Genomic DNA, 18,233 nt, shown 5'->3' with positions numbered 1-18,233 from the left:
TCTGTTAAAAAAATTACTCTCACACTCTTCTTGAAGTATTTCAAAACTTCTATTGTAATCAAAACAAAAACGATATAATTTAATCCATGCAATTGAATTAACTAATGCTTAGTAAATTAACAATAAACATTAAATAGTCTTTACATTTAGGGTAATTGTGTGACGACGATTCGTCACCTCGTATCTTACGTTCTGGAGAAAAATAATTCTATGACTGTGGGTGTTAAGGTTACTTAATAAGGGTTAACGAAGTTAATTAAACCATGAGTCGATTCGGGATACGCATTCAAGCAGTCATTCATTCATTTATTCATTCTGTGTAGTCAGGTTTTTAAAATACGTTCACTGAAATAATTAATGTTCAAGGTGTGTTAAATATCGGCATCATTTACAGGTATATGGAGATATTTTTATGTGTTAAGTTAGAAATGAAATTGAACTAGTGATAATGTTTTAAAAAGCCTCGTAATTTGTAAGGCAATATTTTATGTTTTTGTACTTATTAGTCTCATTTAATACTTAATAGTTGTTGGTTTATCAGAAATAATATTTTTTCAGTTCATATGTAGACCAAAAATTCGTACACTTTTCTATTAGGTACCTACTTATTAGAAATCATATCAGCATAATTTGGTAAAAAGAGAACAAAGTTTTAGGTCTGGTGACCAATTCTTTTCACATATTGTTGCGCTTTGGAATTGTAGAAGAGGAGCAAGAGTGTGTTGAAGTGATTAGATGTTATTCAGTTTTTGGAATAGGAATTCTATTTGCGTATCTCATGTTTTTAGGTGATTTTATAGTGTTTTGAATAATATAAACATATTTTCTAGTAGGAGATTGGTTTTTTACCAAGCAGCCAATATAGTTCTATTAATAAAGAATCAATATGTTAACGTATTTTAAGGATTTGCTGGTTCATGTAAGTTTTCGTACTTGTAGCTGATCGTTATCTTCTTATGTTTTCTAAGTGTGTACGTTTCCTAGGTTGATTTTTATTAACCTATTTCAATTCCCTAGTAAATTAGTTATATTCACTATTATGATGGAATGGAATAGATGAATTATTTCATTAAAAACGTGAGAAGGTAACATAACATTCTAATCTACTTTAATGCACATCAATTGGCAAGAAATTTGGCATCTCAACGCTGAATACATGACTGGAAGCATTTCTAGAAGAATTCTTTCGGAATGTCTCTGGAGGGCTGTCAGAACATCTCGCTTTTGACACAGAAGTCGCATGGTGCTCAATCTAGTAAGGTGGATGTGAATATTTCATCTTTTTTTCACCTGTACGAGTCTTCGAGTTATTTAATTAGCTCTTAAATAGGTAATCGTCTGTTTAAACGAGTCCCGACCATTTCTTGTTCTTAACTAATTCATTTTCTTCAAAGTTATTATATTATGACCAAAGATATATTTCAACATTCCGTAACGTTTTTTAAATGAACAAACTAGTGGAATTTTTGGAAGCGTTGGTGATATTCATACCGAACTTTGTTTACTTACAATTACACTGCTTAAGTGGTGTTTTGATATACACTTCAGAGACCAATGGTAAACAGATCATAAAAATTTGACTCGAAGCTCCATGATTTTATAAATCGTAATTTCGTAATCAAAATACTCCTGGGGCAGTTATATGATCCCATGCCACCTCTACTTTATGTATCTATCTATCAGAATTTGAAGATTATGCTGTCAATGATCCAACCCTTGAACGATTAGTAACATCTCATTCATATTGAGACTGGGAAAAAAGTTTGGATATAAGTGAGTTATATATTTTGCTGAAAATTGAGCGTCCTGAGATAAGGAATTAAATGAGATTCTGATATTTCTAGAATGTATCGATGTGTATTCGTATTACTTGATAAATACTAGATATGAGCTTTAAACATAAGCAGTGGCAATCCATACTATGACTTTAACAGTACGACGTACTCAAGTAGACGATATCTATCTATTACTGATTTCACTCCTGATTTGTTTTTGGCACCATTGAAGTCGATTTCTCCGATATTCTAGAATTTATTATATATTATATATTTTGCTAAAGACTCAATTTCGAAACAAAACTACCAAATCGATGGAGTGGAAGAAGCGAAACAGTTGAATAGCTCTGTAGAACACTTTATCTTACCTAAACAAACATTTATGATAGAATTATTCGTAATCTACATTAACAAACTTGATTCATGAATTGAAATCATCAAAATATTTTGTTGTTTCGCATAATGTGCCCTAGGTACGCCGTTTTTCTATTCTTAATTATTTCAAATAATCACGTTGTTTGCCGATGCGGCTCAGAATTTCTTCGTTTTTCAATCTAGCCGTCCAAGGCACCTTAAGGATTCTGCGGTGCAACCATATCTCGAAAGCCCTCAACTTGTTAAACGCAGTCGTCTTCAATGTCCAGCCTTCCATGCCGTAGAGAAGCATCGACCGAACGTAGCACTTCACGAACCTCAGTCGTAGGTTGAGATCAAAATCGGGACAGGTAAGCACTGTTTGAAATCTCAAAAATACCTGTCGGGCTTGTTCAATGCAACATTTTATTTTTTTGTTTGATGCCCAATCTTCAAGGAGCCAGATTCCCAGATATTTTAAAAAACATATTTATGTTTCTTGAAATAATCATAAATTTTGTTTTTTTGGTATTGATGTGTAGGTCCATTGATTTGTTCTGTACTCCTTATATTGACCAGTTGTTGTAGGTCGTGCATATTATCAGTGATTAGGACGGTATCATCCGAATAACAGATATTGTTAATCCATGTCCCATTAACTTTGATTCCCATTTCTATATCCTCTAGGGCCTCTTGGAAAATTGGTAAGAAAATTGGAAAAACAACAAATATCAATTTTTGCACCTACTGATCGAAGGTAAAATTGAAGGAAAAAGAGGAAACGGATGGAAGAAAATATCTCGACTGCGACAGTTAGTGGACAGGACTACACGATATACAATCCTTAATACACACCGAAAGAAATAGAGAAGCGATGAAAAATGTTATCGCGAACATCCATTAGTGGATATGCATTGAAAGAAGAAGATCAAAATATTCTCCATCGCGATTGATAACTTTAGAAACAAAAGAAAATTGAAATAACTAATGCAGTTGTTATCAGAGATTAGTATCAAATGTCAGAGTTTATCATTTTTAAAATGGTAAATTTAAATATAAAATGGTCCTGCTTCCGATTTTTTCCTTCTCGCTGCTTTATTTGGATAATTTATCTGTGGACGCAGTATATATCAGGAGTTAGTTATCATATCATTCGAAAGCTTCCATTAGATTTGTTAGTCTATTACAAAATTTGTTATACCAAACATTATGTTCCTAATTTGTTTGTTGTTCTATTTTAGTTACTAAATAAAATACAAAAATTGCCGTCAAAGTGGAAAGCCCCGAATTCTATGAAATACCAAAAATTTTAATCATGTCCACGGACTTAGAATCTAAAGATGACGTCAAAGTTCAAGAGCCTAAAAAACCCTTTAAGGTTGTATTTAAAGAGCAATGGCCTTTAGGTGTTAAAATTTTAGAATTGGTAAGTACAAACAACATTTTATTTAACATTATATTTATGATCATAAATAAAATATATTCCAAGTATTGATTTTCTTTGAAATATAATTTACCAATAAAAAATTTAGTTTAAATTAATACTTTTGCCAAAATAACTACCGATTGATGCGTGTTGTTTCATATATTTTTATATTTGTCAGGGAATTCACTATTGGAGGACCCAATATTAATTGATCCAAACTTGGTAAGGCTTCTCTTCAGGGTCTGGTTAAATAACTTTACTATTCTGTCGGACTTCGGGTGATACGAGCTAGTTCTTTTCTTGTGTATATCCAGCATCTTGCAGTATTCTTGGAAGATCTGTGACTACAAGTATCTTTCCTGGTCACTGTGAATTTGCAAGGGTATATCGACAGACGACTTCATGGACTAACTTTTCCGCCTTCATCGTTGCTTCTTTATCCAGTACTCCGAAAACTTCGGGCTATTTCGTGAAGTCGTACATGATTACGAGAAAGTCCTTGATCCCATTATGGGTCACTGGAAACGGGCCTGCTATATCAAATGCAATTTTCTCTCAGAGTACACCAGCATTTTACAGTTTCAATGCACCCCCGTTTTGGGTTTGAGGACCCTATATTGCACTACAGGCTGTGCACTTTCTGCGTAATTCTCTAGCATCTGTACTGCGTTGGATCAAGTGAAACTGTTGTCGCAAGTTTACTGGCGTTCTCTTCGTATCTAGGTGCCTTCCGGATGTGCCATCATGTACCACCCACTAAACATCCTTTCTATTGTAATTTGCATTATTTCCAAAACTTCTATTTCACTTCTTACACCAAATTTCACGTGACGGGAGTGAGGTTGTTCGTTCGATCATAGGATAGAAGTTCAAACATCCATAAAATGCCCTAGTATTTTATTTACACTGATATATACACACAGTAATATCTAGTGAATACTGGCCTTAACTATATTGCTGTTGAATCAATTTGTACTGCTAACGGATCAAGATTGACTAACTGACTGACTGCATGTCGTCACCCTACAGTTTAATATAGTAATCGTCTCATCTGGAATTTAGAACAATCTTGTTAATTGTTCTGGGCTTTAGCTGTCACAATAGATTCTGCTACAAGGATGGCAAATTCTCGGAGCGAAATGTCGAAGTTTGTTACTTCAAAAATAATAAATTCATATCTTTTCAAGAGATAGCACCAGATACCTCAATTGCATTCGCAACTCGCAACAATACAAAAAGTAATCGATATTTATTGAAACCAAGCTACAGCTTTCACTAGCTTCTTAAAACTCATTGCTGTTTCAAGAATCCTGAGAGATTGGGTTTTGTGAAGAGGAGTAAGAAATTTCGGTCTACCTAGCTCTAGAATGCCTCGCCACTTTTTGTATCCAATATATTTTAAATTTATCTTTTATTTTTACATTCTCCTTAGCCCTTTCACTTTTACCTCATTTTCATTAATACATTAATTGGAAAATAGTTTTTCCAAGATCTTACACTCACTCAACTTTATACAATATGAAATATTACAACAATAATAATTGATATGTCTTATTTACATATTCGACTATTAATTTGTTATTTGGCACAGATAGATCAGCTCCTGGTAATTTTTCAACACAAAAAATTATTTGGAATAATTGAAAACAGCAACTAAGTTTTTTAATTAAATACATTATAAGATCTAATGTTTCAGTTGATTTGTGCCATTTGTATGGCTTTTATCTATGACCCTGCAACGACCTCTGGTTTAGGTAAGACCCACATGATTCACGTTGGAATTATGTACACCGCTTACACAGGATTCATGGTAATTAATGGTGTCCTAATTATTGGAAGGTCTCTTGGTGACAGAATTCCGTATAGAACGGTCTCATTGTTCGCTTTAATGGGAGCTGCTCTCTTTCTAATAACGTGTAAGTAACACTTTTTAGTTCTTCAATTACATAGTATATTGATAATAATGGATCAGTGAAAACAATGGATTTTTATACAAAGTGAAATATTTTGATTCTCGATTTAAATAACTTATTAGGAGGATATATTGATATCTAGTTAGCCCAGACCATGCATAAACAAAATATTGCGTTACCATAGCAATGAACAATAACTTATTAAAACTGTCAGAGTTACGCAATGAATTAAAAGAAAAAAAATGTCCAGTGAAATTGTAAAAATTGGAAGTATCGAGCCATCATCAAGTACCTGTATTTAAAAGGGTTAAGAGGTAAGCACATTTACGAAGATATGCTTAATACCCTTGGTGGTTAATGTCCTTCGTATGCGATCGTGAAAAATTGGACTGTAAGCTTCAAAAGAGGTAAATTTTCCATTGAAGATGATGACCAATCGGGAAGGCCAGTTTCTGTCTCAGTCCCCGAAAATATCAATGCAGTTCATGACATGATTTTATCAGACCGTCGTCCAATTGGGCTAATACGGATATCTGAGGCAGTGAATATTTCATACGAACGCGTTCATCATATAGTTCACGTCAATTTGGACATAAGAAAAAATGCTGCAAAATGGATCTCCAAAAGCGTGCAAGGGTAGAAGCATCGCGTTCGATCTGTGTTCGATTTGAAAACGATTTAGACTTCTTAAACCGAATTGTTACTACGGATGAGACTTAGGTACATTTCTACGATCCACAAACAAAGCAACAATTGATGGAATGGCGACACTCTGGTTCTCCAAGACCTAAGAAGTTTCGTGTCCAAAAATCTGCTGGAAAAGTTCTTGCTTTGGTTTTTTGGTATTGCCATATACCATTTTTGATTTTTTGGATAAAATATGCGGAAAGCTATCCAAAGGATAGCAAAAAATTCGTGATTTAGGGTTTGAATTATTGGAACACCCCCCTTATTCAGCAGATTTGGCAGCGTCCGACTATCATCTCTTTCCTCATCTGAAAAAAAGTTTAAAAGGTCATCCAACGGGGAGGTAATAAAAGCTGTGGAGGTTTGGTTTGCATAGCAAGAAGAAACATTTTTTTTTGAAAGGTCTAGAGACGTTTCAGGTTCGCTGTAATAAATGTATCCAATTAAGAGGAAAATGTGTTGAGTAATAAAATATTTTGACATTGAAATTTTTTTTGTTCTATAGTAGGCTAAGAATTTTTGATAAATCCTCGTATATGAATAACATTTCTCCACCGACTTTCAGAAATTTCAAAAAAATACTTATTATAATTATTAATATTATTTTTTGCCTTTTTGCCTCGTGGTTTAAAGTTATGAATAATTTTAAGACACATATCTTATTGAGTTATTTAATGATTATTTCTAGTTATTCTACATGTATATATTTTTATATTCCCACAATTTGTGAAAAGTTGTGTTTCTTAGAATCACTCAATAATTATGGTGATATGAGGATCATTAATTGAATAACAACTGAAATAATGTCAACTATTTCTATCTTTCACATTGCCTCATGTCATCTGCTAGTGCGGTGTATTTCCTTGTTTCATTTTGTGGTCCAGATGAAGTGTCATGACTCGTAGTTTAGTGAATTTATTCAAGTTTACCAAACTTCGACCTTCTTATAATCGTTGCTATATTATTTGGAGGGAGGAATACAGATGTAATGCTCTACTGTTTGTGGATGTGTACGCTCATTTTAATCCACTGGATTACTCTAAATGAATAAGGTAAGATAAGCATTGCCCAGGTGTTTATTGCTTTAATTCCGTTTTTCAGTTATGTGCTTATTCCAATTACTTTCCTGATCGTGTTAATATTATTACCAGTTGAGGAGTCTGTACTTTCGTTGTATCTTACATCATCATGTCAAGTAGTCGCTTGCGTCCAGGTTTACATTCCCGAACCTCATTTCGACACACGGACTGGGGTACTTTATTAAGCATAAACATATTTGTTCTTCTGTCTTTGTACTCTCGAAAGCCAAAAATTCCACAATAGTCAGGCCACTATCACCAGGACAGCCAGTCCAGAGACAGTTTGATAGGAGCGCACTAACAGCGCACCCTGTTCTTAGGCAACTCAAGAATACTATCCTCTCGGCCTCTTTTAAAGCACCTTTTTCTATGTGGTACCAGATACTTGACTCGGCTCTGGTATAAATATCGTCTGTTTCCATCCTCAAGTGCAGTCTTGTCCGTATGCGTTTCCTCGTGATAAACGTTAATTCAGTTTTTTCCACAGCGAGCTGCAGTTCAGGGTCTGTCATCTATCGTCTTATTGTTTAATTAAATTCCGGCTGCGTTAATTCTAGAGATCGCTCGGTAATAGCCACCATCACGAACCCAGTATCAATCCTTTGCGATCCCAACATTGATTTGTCTTGTCACTTGTTTTTAGATCATATCTTAGTTTATTCGCCTGTTCATGAGATAATCTACTACTTGAGTCTATGATTCTTAAACTACCTTCAAGCGTTCCCAAATGTCCACCAATATGATCGTATGAAAGCGTTTTGTATATACAGTGCTAATAGGACGATTCGTTATACCGCTTCATAAGGAATAATTGGAAGATCACCTTCATGTACTTCCGGATTTCATAACCAAAATTATTACTGGAAATGGAAGTTAGATCTATGGTTATCCACCTGAGACAAAAGTTTAATCAATCAATCAATAGAAAACTAGTTACTTACCCTTCATCAGTCATTGTTATTGTTATCTTCTGTAACTGTAACTTGCGAATGTTACAGAGGAATACTGAATTTTTGACGCAATAGAGACTAAAAAATGGGCCAACGATTATTCACTTCTGCCTACTAGAAATGATTCCAGTTTTGAGATATTGGAATAAATATACTACTACCTAAAGGGGCATTATTTGAAAGGAGATCAATTAAAAATATATTCTAACAGGGGTACAACCACACGCCATCTGACGTCATGGGACATAAGTTAATGTAGTAACAGAAATATTAGTAGGATGCTTCTGTCAATAATATTCAAAGTATTAATTATTTAACAATTAACAATTCCATCGGAAAAGTTTACCCAAGAAATGTTAAAATATGTTACCATTTTACTTGGTTTTTGTTGAAATAAATTGTTTTTTCGTATTGATCATGATCCATTCAAATACTTAATAAATAATAGAATCTGCACAAGAGATGATTACACCCTTCTTTGATTAAATATTCTGATTATATGTTTTCCATCAGTTTTTTCACCATAAGTTGATAATTAACCATTTTTGTTTGATTATTTATATTTTCAATTAATAATATATTTTAGGTATTCTTCTAACCGTCGATCGATTTTATTTGATGAAACATTATTTCTACCACCCAAACATGCACCTTCTAACGATGATGACAACTTCAATTGTCTTTGCATTTATTAACGTCGTAGCATTCTCAGCAGATGCAATGTTCACATTTATACGAAAAGAAGACTTTTGAATATCTTAAGGGACACAACTGAACTTTAATAATATTTATCAATCACATTTTTTTTCTAATATCTGAAAGTCAATAACTATATACGTAAGTTATAATTTGATCAAATATAAAATATCTGACAGCTGGAGATATCACGGGGTTATGAGAACGGAGCTCAAACACTATAAAGACGGGTGAATGTGTTATAAGTGATGATTGAGTAGAGACAAGTATGTAGCAAATCTAAAAAGTTTGATTTTAGCATGTCTCTAAAGCCCTTTCCTACGTTGGCGACAGAAGGAGCTCGACAAGACCGACAAAAGCTCAAACTAATGTGTAAGCAGAGCCGCGTCCTAAGTGGCCGCTGGTGTCGCTTGCAAAGTGAAGGATATATAAACAAAAATTTGGTATTTCTTCAATATTATCAAAGTGGTTTTAAACCTAAAATTTTAAAAATATTTACATTTTTCACTAAAAAGTAACTAGCAGATCAATTATGTGTTATAATTTCACTATGTATAGGCCTAACCACTATAAATACTTTGAATATTTACAAGCTTATTAATAGTGAAATTTATAGTAAATTGAGGATTTATTTTATTCATCGTTTTTCCCAAAGTCCAATATGTTCTGACCTTATATTACACTTTTCATATGTAAAATGGCCAAGCTTTTGTACTAAATGAAAAAAATCTCGGCAAATATTCACATTCAAATATCATATCAAAAATTAACAAATTTAACATTAAAAGATTACTCAAAAGTTCAATAAGTTTTTCCTTCTTTTCTCTGTGGAGATTGTCGTTAAAGTGAATTATTCAACGAATCACCCGTAATGCCAGTGCACGTAGAACAAGTTTAACCATTCTGGCAAATCAAGCGTTCCACTGGTGTCGCTTCTGTCACTCTTGTCGTGTCGCTTATGTCGCTCGCGTAGGGACCTAAAGCATCTCGTAATATTGGTGAGTACTACTGATCAATCATCTGGATTTCTTTGTTAACAACGTGCAGTATTTAATATTTAAGTCATAATACCGTTTTCTTGTCCTCAAACATTTACTGTTGTAACACACCACGTTATAAGTTCACCAATCATAAACATATTTAAGAGGAAGAAAGGGAGTACATTCCCCTCTCCCTGAAGTATGTATATTCTATTAAAATTTTAAAGTCAAGATTGTAAATAAATTAAATATATTACACGAAATTTAGAAAATGTACTATTAAATTGTAATTGTTTGATTAGTCTAACAGTTGAGAAAGATGATAAAACTTACGGAATAGTGTATTATTCACAAGTGTATAATAGGGGTCATTATTAAGTAAATAATAACTCATTATAGACGAGTAGAATACTATACTTTATCCACGATTACTAAATATTTTTGTTTTTTTAATGAAAATAAGTTAATGTTACATTATTAGAAACATTATTATTTTAATCTAACAAATATTTCATACACTATATTATTGTTGATTTAAATATAATATATAGTTATCGAAAATCATAATAATCGACACACAAAAATCTTGTGTGAATGTACTTATTAATAATCCTTTTTGCCAATTCAAATATCTTATGCCATACCTATTATATTATACTTTCCTTGACATTTCTAGTAATAAATTTAATAAGGTTAGTTTCTAGTGGTGTTGAAGAGAAGTCACTATCATTTTTTTATATCCATTTTTTTTGGTTTTGTTATAATTTAATATAAAATCTTAAAACGCGAGAAATCTAAACACACAATAATTTTGACAGGTTCAAATCAAATTTATTTTGTTCCAAGAGCTACTTCAAATTAAAATTGATTCAAAAACCATGATACGTTATATTAAGATATACGACAAACCTATTCATGTTGCTGACAGCTCAGAGTTAATGCATTCAAATGGAGGTCTCGTGTTCAAATCTAGTCCAGTAAAATTTGTTTTTTTAATTTTGTTTTATGTGCAGAGCTAAATTGAACATATTTAGTGATGTTATACATGCTAAAATTATGAAAATCTGTTTTTTTTTTGTATGAAAACAATATAATATAGTCAAATCAAGAAAGCATCTGATGATGGATATTATTAAGGTCGTGGATAAAAGAATATTATTCTACATGTTAGTTTGGTAGTATAAATTCTGTAAATAGAACTTTTGGTATTGATTATTATTATTATTTGATATATTGTATGTATTTATATATCACGTAAATCTTTCCGAGGTGGGTAATTACATAGTTTTCGATGACTGTTCTACAGAAAGCTTAATCTATGTTTGTATTGCTTGATTTCGTGTGTATCCTGTCGTCACGTGCACTGTGTTCAAACAGAATATTTGATGTTCCATATTTAACACATAATTTGATAACTGTTTTAGGTTTTCATTATGCTTATATTGAAATTAACAGATGAAACTTCTTTAAATCTAATTACTTTTCCCCAGAAACAGCAGTGTGCAAGTCTAGAACAGTAAGACATCCAATGTAGTGAACTTCATCAGACTTATACCGACTATACAAACTGCAAACTTAATGTTCCAAAGGCCATAATTTACCAAATTTCCTTTATTGTGCTATTCAAAATTAACAAAGGTGTAGTGAAAAGGAGATTTAAATGAAACTTAATTTTATTGTCTATTAATCCTTCATTGAGTAAAAAAGAGAAGTGGAAAAATCATGAAACGTTTTCAATGTGAAACTTCAAGTATCAATAAGATGATGAGGATAATTATATTTTGCATGAAGATTTTTCAAACTTGTTCCTGTTACCGACACTATCAAAAATATGGCAATCAATTGGAAGGTACAAGGATTAGATGGGACCAGGTGAGTGGAGAAATAAAACACCCTGATCCAGATTCTGATACTTCAGGCAAAACTTACTCATTATTATCTATTAGAAAAGTGTTCTTGATATGAGGATAAAATATGAATGTATTCCAGTTTATTTTCAAAAATGTAACTCATTGAACCAGAAAAATACTATTAATACTCAGTTTTCGTTTTCTTTCTGGATTATTTTGTGTATTAGCTAATTAGCTCAATGTACGATTTCTTCACCAAGGCCGTTGTTAAAGTGTCTCCAGTTACATCTCCAACATCATTGTTACTTTTTGATGATTACGAAATACAAAATACATATGTTATAATGACAGAATTTTAGCCTAATGAACTGAATTGATAATTTAGATAAGGGAATGTTTACAGTATCAAAACGTGAGACCAAAATCTTTTATTTCTTGTCTGAACTAATGTAATGAATGTATACTTTCGTTTCTGCACAAGATTTTGTAATTTGGTGCCACGATTTCTATCAAAATTGCAACATATGATAATAAGCCATTTCCGAGATTAAAAAAATTCAATCGAAGATTCTTCTTATCGAATTTGCCATGAAAAAATACACTACTTATTCGTTTTTCTGTGTTACGTTTGTTCCATCTCTCCCTACATATATTTACGAGTAAGTACTTAAATTTTTTATATATTTGCAGTGAGCTTCAAATATAGTATCTCCTTGAAATAAATATCTTGGTTACCCCTTGTCGTCAATTAATATTTCCTTTGTTTAATTGAAAAATTCTGCCAAAAATAAACTCTGAAGTTGCTCGTGATGCTTGTATAGTGAATTATTGATATTTGTACATAAGCAGTAATAAAAAAATATGAAACAAATAATAGAGGATACATAAACAACAATATTATTATCAACTATTATAGGTCAAAAGAATCAACTGAATAGAAATACCGTCACATATTTTTCTATTATTTTATATGCCTACTCTTCCCTCAGTATTCCAACAGACAAATCGTTCAAGAACGAATATAGGTATGTTCGAAGTTTAAGTGCGAGTAATTCAAATAACAAAACATTACTGATAGATGCCAGTATCGCATACATAAGTGAACGTACTGTTTGTCTTTCTACATTCCAAATACTGCAAATACACTTATCATCAGCCTATCATATTTTTGAGTTTTTTCTGAAGTACCACTAGAACAATCAATTAGCTTTAAAAGTATCAGCTTATTTAGAAAACAAATACTGGTTTAAGACAAGTTAATAAATTGAAATTCTTTGGATCTTCGATTCTATGGAGCTCGAAAGCTGTAGGGTTTGGAAACATCTGTTCTAAATGAATTATTTCGAAAAGATGATAGGAAATAATGCACTGACTGAAAAATCGAATATTTGAAATTCATTCATACAATGTCGCCGAAAATCGTCCTTGAAATACATCGTCCCCAGAAATACCCACTGCTCAATTTGCGTCACCTTTACTCTATAATGTACAAAACTAATTTGTGTATTTAAAATATATTTTTGTTTTCATAACTTATCAAACCTCCGTCCATATGTAGTTTAATACTAATAGATTTATAGGTATTTGTTAAAAATCGTTATCCACGTTATCATTTTTAATAGCAGCATTACCTATAAATGAGTTATATATAGATAGACATTAGAAAAACTCGTTTTATTGTTATGTTTTTGTATATTGTAGAATATTATTAAAAACTGAATAAACATTGTTTCAAATAGAGTTTTTTATCCTACAAATGTTAATCTTATCTTCATATAAACAATGTTAGTGAAATTAATCTCGCTAAATAGTAATTCAAGTCGCAAGTCAGGAAAATACTGCTTCTTTGGACGAGAAGACAAGATTCTAGGGCGAGCCGACATTGGTACACTTCCAGCCACCATGTCTCTTTAAATTTGTGATGTTTCCACTATTACTGAACTGGGTAATTTTTAAGATTTGGTGGCGTCTTGACATTTCGACTTCCACTTAAAGTAATTGTCAAGAGAGTGGCAATTGGGATGTACTTACATTTGTGATTCTAGCAGTGATCCTATTCCGTGGCCTGTCTAGACTACGACACTAATTACTCTTTTCGTTTGATTCCAATGCCTCAACCTACTCCTTGGAATGCCATCGAAAAAAGGGAAGAATGCGGGAATGAAAATTACAATCGAATTAAAAAAAGAAGTAAATAATATATTTACTATATAGAATACCCATGACACTAACATGCTCACTACTGACTTTAAACTATCTGAAATAGTAACTTCAGGTCCACAGAGGAAATAAAGAAATGTCCAAAGATCAGAGTAAGAGACCAGAATAAAGAACTAATGAAATTTTAACTTACCAGCATTCTTAAGCTGAAGTTATCAGTAGTATAAAAGCTACAGTACCTATATACACTTAATGAAAAAAAACTAGATGCTAAACCTCAAGAAAATTATTGAATTTAGATATTTCACTGCGTATCAAAAATATGTACTTTAAGCTGTTGTGATCTCCTGTTTATTCCTCAGATCTTCGATGATCTCTGTCAATTAGAAGGAAAAAAAGTAGAAAATCTGTGGAAATTCAAGAAAATCGAGTGTTAAATATAAATATTTTACAGCGACTAAATTCGTGATCAAAATAAGGGATTTATCACTTATAATCACCTACAATCAAAGTTTCTGAAACTGTACTTTCTTGAGGGGTCAGTCCAAAATAATGGTGGATACAGGATGATAGTCATGCATACCAACCATAGAAAAAAATTTAAGAAATTGTCAAAAATTATGTTGGTTATATACTTTTAATGAAATTCATTTTATGGATTGGAGGAACAAACACAAATATTACTTTTAAATATAAAGCATAATGTTGATTTATCAAAATACAGTTGGCACTCGATAATCAGACAGTTACGGGACCTACTCGTAGTCGGATTGTCAAAAGACGCCGGAATATCACATATGTCATTGACAGATTTTAGCTGTGTACTCGTATATGTATGAACATACTCAAGAAAACTCTACTATCTTTCATTATCAACACCTAGACCATAAAAAATTTGAAAACACGCACACATAATTAGTTTGGGCATTAATTTTAACTTAAATATCTTTTATTTTCAGCATTGAAAAAGTTTCCCACTCTTCGCACCAGCCAGCGCGGCATATTAAAACATTGGCAGCCGATATAGCTTCGTCACAACTGACAATGTTTAGCGTTCGGAAGCTCCTCTAATGTTCCATCTTCATTAGATGTGATTTCTTTTTACTATATCTTCAGGGTTCAAGTTAACTCCTATAATCCATCTTCTAAAGTCTTCTGAAGATTCTGAAGGAGCGTTAATTTTATCACAAAATGTGAGAATACCATTTATAACTTCTTTGCTATCACGAGTATTCCCTTTTTCGTTATTATTTGATTTGAGCATTGGATTTACTGGTCAAATATTTTCCAGGATTTAATTAGAGTTGGATCAGAGAAGTTGAGTTTTTCGGCAAATACATAACCTAAAACGTTCGAAACAATAAAAAAAGTTCTAGCATCCAAAAAAAAATACCTCTCTGTAGTCATTTTTTGTTTTAACTTTTAAGTTAAAGTTAAGTTCATAGCTGGATGTCCAGGAGTCTTGTCTAGAAGTAAAAGGGCTTTTATAGGCAGTTTTTTGTTCTTCAAGTGCTTTTTTACAGCAGGTACAAAGAGATTGAAAAACCAGTCATCAGTCATTGACCACTTCTTATATTACCCACTCGTCTCTGATTCTTATAAACAACTGGAACGGATTTTTGGACTTACTCACAATTAGTAGTTTTTGACTTTCAACTCCATTTGCACACACCATTAACGTGATTCTATCTTTTTGCATTTTTCGACCAGAAGCCTTTTGTTCATCTGATGCTACAAATGTGTTCGATGGAAGTTGACCCCAATTCAAGCCAGTTTAATCGACATTGTACACTTGTTCAGGTGTAAGACCCAGTTCAGTGGTTTTTTATTTAGATTTGTAATCAAACTAGAAACTTCTGACTCAACAGCTGATAATTTCTAGCTGCTCATCTGTATGAAACGATTACCATAGCGCCCCTTAAAATTTTCAAACCACCCAACATTAGCGCGAAAATAATCGGCTTGATAAAAATTAAAAATAAAGCTACCGAGCTCAAACACTTCTCAAAAATGGATAAACGCAAATGTTTGCTATTGGAAATACATAACAAGATATTAACGGTATAACAGATTAACAGCTGTCGATATGTCGCCTATTTTCGTTCCATTTCTTCGAATTATTTATCGAGCTAAAATATCATTTATTATGTTCACAGCCGGAGTATATAAACACACATAAAAACCAAGAAAAAACAAAAAACCCCAAATTTTAACTCAATTGGAGTAACGTCGGATTACTGAGTGTGTCGGATTATCAAGTGTGAACTGCATCACAAGTTGCATTTTCTAATAACACGTAACATGCCGTCCAGGATAGGTTCAAAAGTGTTTATCTAAATTATTATAGTTGACTGAATTGTTATTAATCTTCATAAGAAATGGTTACCAACAATTAAATAATCCCTTTGATTGGGAGTGTAAATGTATCAAAATTTATCAAAATATTTTGATAAAACCCGCAACAGGTCGAAACGTTAAATTTTTATGTCTTTAAAAAATAGAAAAAACTAATTTCAAATCAGAAATGACCTAAAATTAATACTACTTAGGCACGTATCAATAGGTCTAAGAAAAAAAAATTAAAGAAAATTAATGTATATAACAATTTAACGGCTATTAATACCTTAGGCTTGATATAAAAGATAGAGAAAACGAAACGGGTTGAATTTTATCATTAATGTAAATATTTTTCAGTCCATAATATTTGAAGTTAGTAATCCTAGAAACTTGTATTTTTAACAATGAGCTATATTTAAGTACGCTTCTGTTTAAATCGATACGATTTATCCGAAGCCATTACTGAGCCTTGCGCATTTTGAAACCACCCCTACTTCATTATGGCGATAGTAAGCTGCACCTATGAAGGCATAGAGAAATGTGTAGGGTATAAAATTTTGAGGAGGGAGAGTTACTCAGGATTGTACTCAAACAATACGTTATAAAATACTACTGGAAATTTATGTTCATTTTTAATAATTTGTAATATTGATGTGCTAATATCTTTATCAAATATACGAAATATTATTAGAAACAAGGAAATGTTTCATTTATGTCTAATCTGATAAATGTTGTCCTATTATCAATTGCGTCAATTTAACGATAACTTAAAGAAAGGTGGTAATAATTAGGTACCTACTCTAGAGAAACAAAAACAAATAATAAACACACGAGCTTACAAGGTCTGATACCCCATCTTAACGTTATCAATTATTGATTATTTAGATAAGAGTTACAAAAAATGATAATAAAAGTGTTTTGGCAGTCTTGATTTAGAAATACTTTATTAGGTACTTTATTAAAACTTGGTTAACTTATAAGCAATATCAAAATAATACAGAATGACAAAATTTTGGCTCTCTTTTCATAGTTTTTTTTGAGCCATTCTCATATTTCAGACCATGATGTCCAAAAAAAAATATTTAAGTCTTGATGAAAACGCGTTCATCTCTCATACTTACTAAGATGTCAGGAAAAAAACTTGAAATGTAAGTGCAGGATATGAATCTAAGATTCAGAATCTACAATGGCGTTTGTTGAAAATTTTTAAATTCAGTTTAAAGCTGGTCAAACATCTTCATATAACTAGACAACAAAAAAATTATTAATTTTTCCTCGTGAATAAGATTATGTGATTCGTAATTCTAATAGAAAAAATAAATAAGAAAGGTGAAAAAAAATTTGATTAGCCCTAATTTGATGTGCAAAGGTTGTTATATCTTTTCGGGGTTAATCAAAAGTCCATTTTTTCCAGGAACGTAAACAGTTCTTGGAGGCCATATTGCTCTTACATAATGCTAATTTCTCTCTCTGCTGTTACACTTGCATAAAAATCAGTAATCAGTTTATAATCCTAGAACCAAAGCAACAGCTTACAAACCTACACAATTAAACATTGGTTGTTGTATTCTATCTTGTCTAACTCACGTTATACAGGATGTTTCGAAGCTAGATGAAAAAAATTCAGAAGTGAATAGATGACATGAAAATAATGCTGCGACATCGATAAATTTCTTAGATGACCCGATGTTTCTGAGTTATAGGCCTTTAATGCTGCGAAATCAGAATTTATATTTAAGTATATTTTCAAAATTATACATTCGGACATTATTAATTTTGAATTTTTAATGGATGATTATGTATGTGCATGTAGTATGTTTGACGGAATAAATAATTCTACGCTACTATCTGAAGGTCAAAGGTGGCTCAAGCCCAATGGTTAACAATCTATAACTTTTACAGGGACAACCTGTACGATCTAAAGATAGCAAAAATGAATTTTTCAATCGATTTTTTTACAGAAAGCTACTCGATAAAATTTATAGTTTTTAACTAACTAGGGACTTTTCATGGGCGAAAAACATTA

The 18,233-nt window shown here is 32.0% G+C and overlaps 1 protein-coding gene across 1 annotated transcript; it reads left to right on the top strand.

The window, feature by feature from the left end:
* Positions 1-1,023: 1,023 nt before the first annotated feature.
* LOC130443201 (uncharacterized) lies at positions 1,024-13,444 on the top strand. Its single transcript, XM_056777718.1, has 4 exons — positions 1,024-2,500; positions 3,371-3,555; positions 5,252-5,471; positions 8,771-13,444. The coding sequence occupies exons 2-4, from the start codon at positions 3,445-3,447 to the stop codon at positions 8,935-8,937; spliced, it is 498 nt and encodes a 165-aa protein (XP_056633696.1). The 5' UTR covers positions 1,024-2,500; positions 3,371-3,444; the 3' UTR covers positions 8,938-13,444.
* Positions 13,445-18,233: the final 4,789 nt, after the last annotated feature.

The sequence above is a fragment of the Diorhabda sublineata genome, chromosome 4 (genome assembly GCF_026230105.1).
Source record: "Diorhabda sublineata isolate icDioSubl1.1 chromosome 4, icDioSubl1.1, whole genome shotgun sequence".
Lineage (NCBI taxonomy): Eukaryota > Metazoa > Arthropoda > Insecta > Coleoptera > Chrysomelidae > Diorhabda > Diorhabda sublineata.
This window is presented reverse-complemented; position numbering and strand designations above follow the sequence as displayed.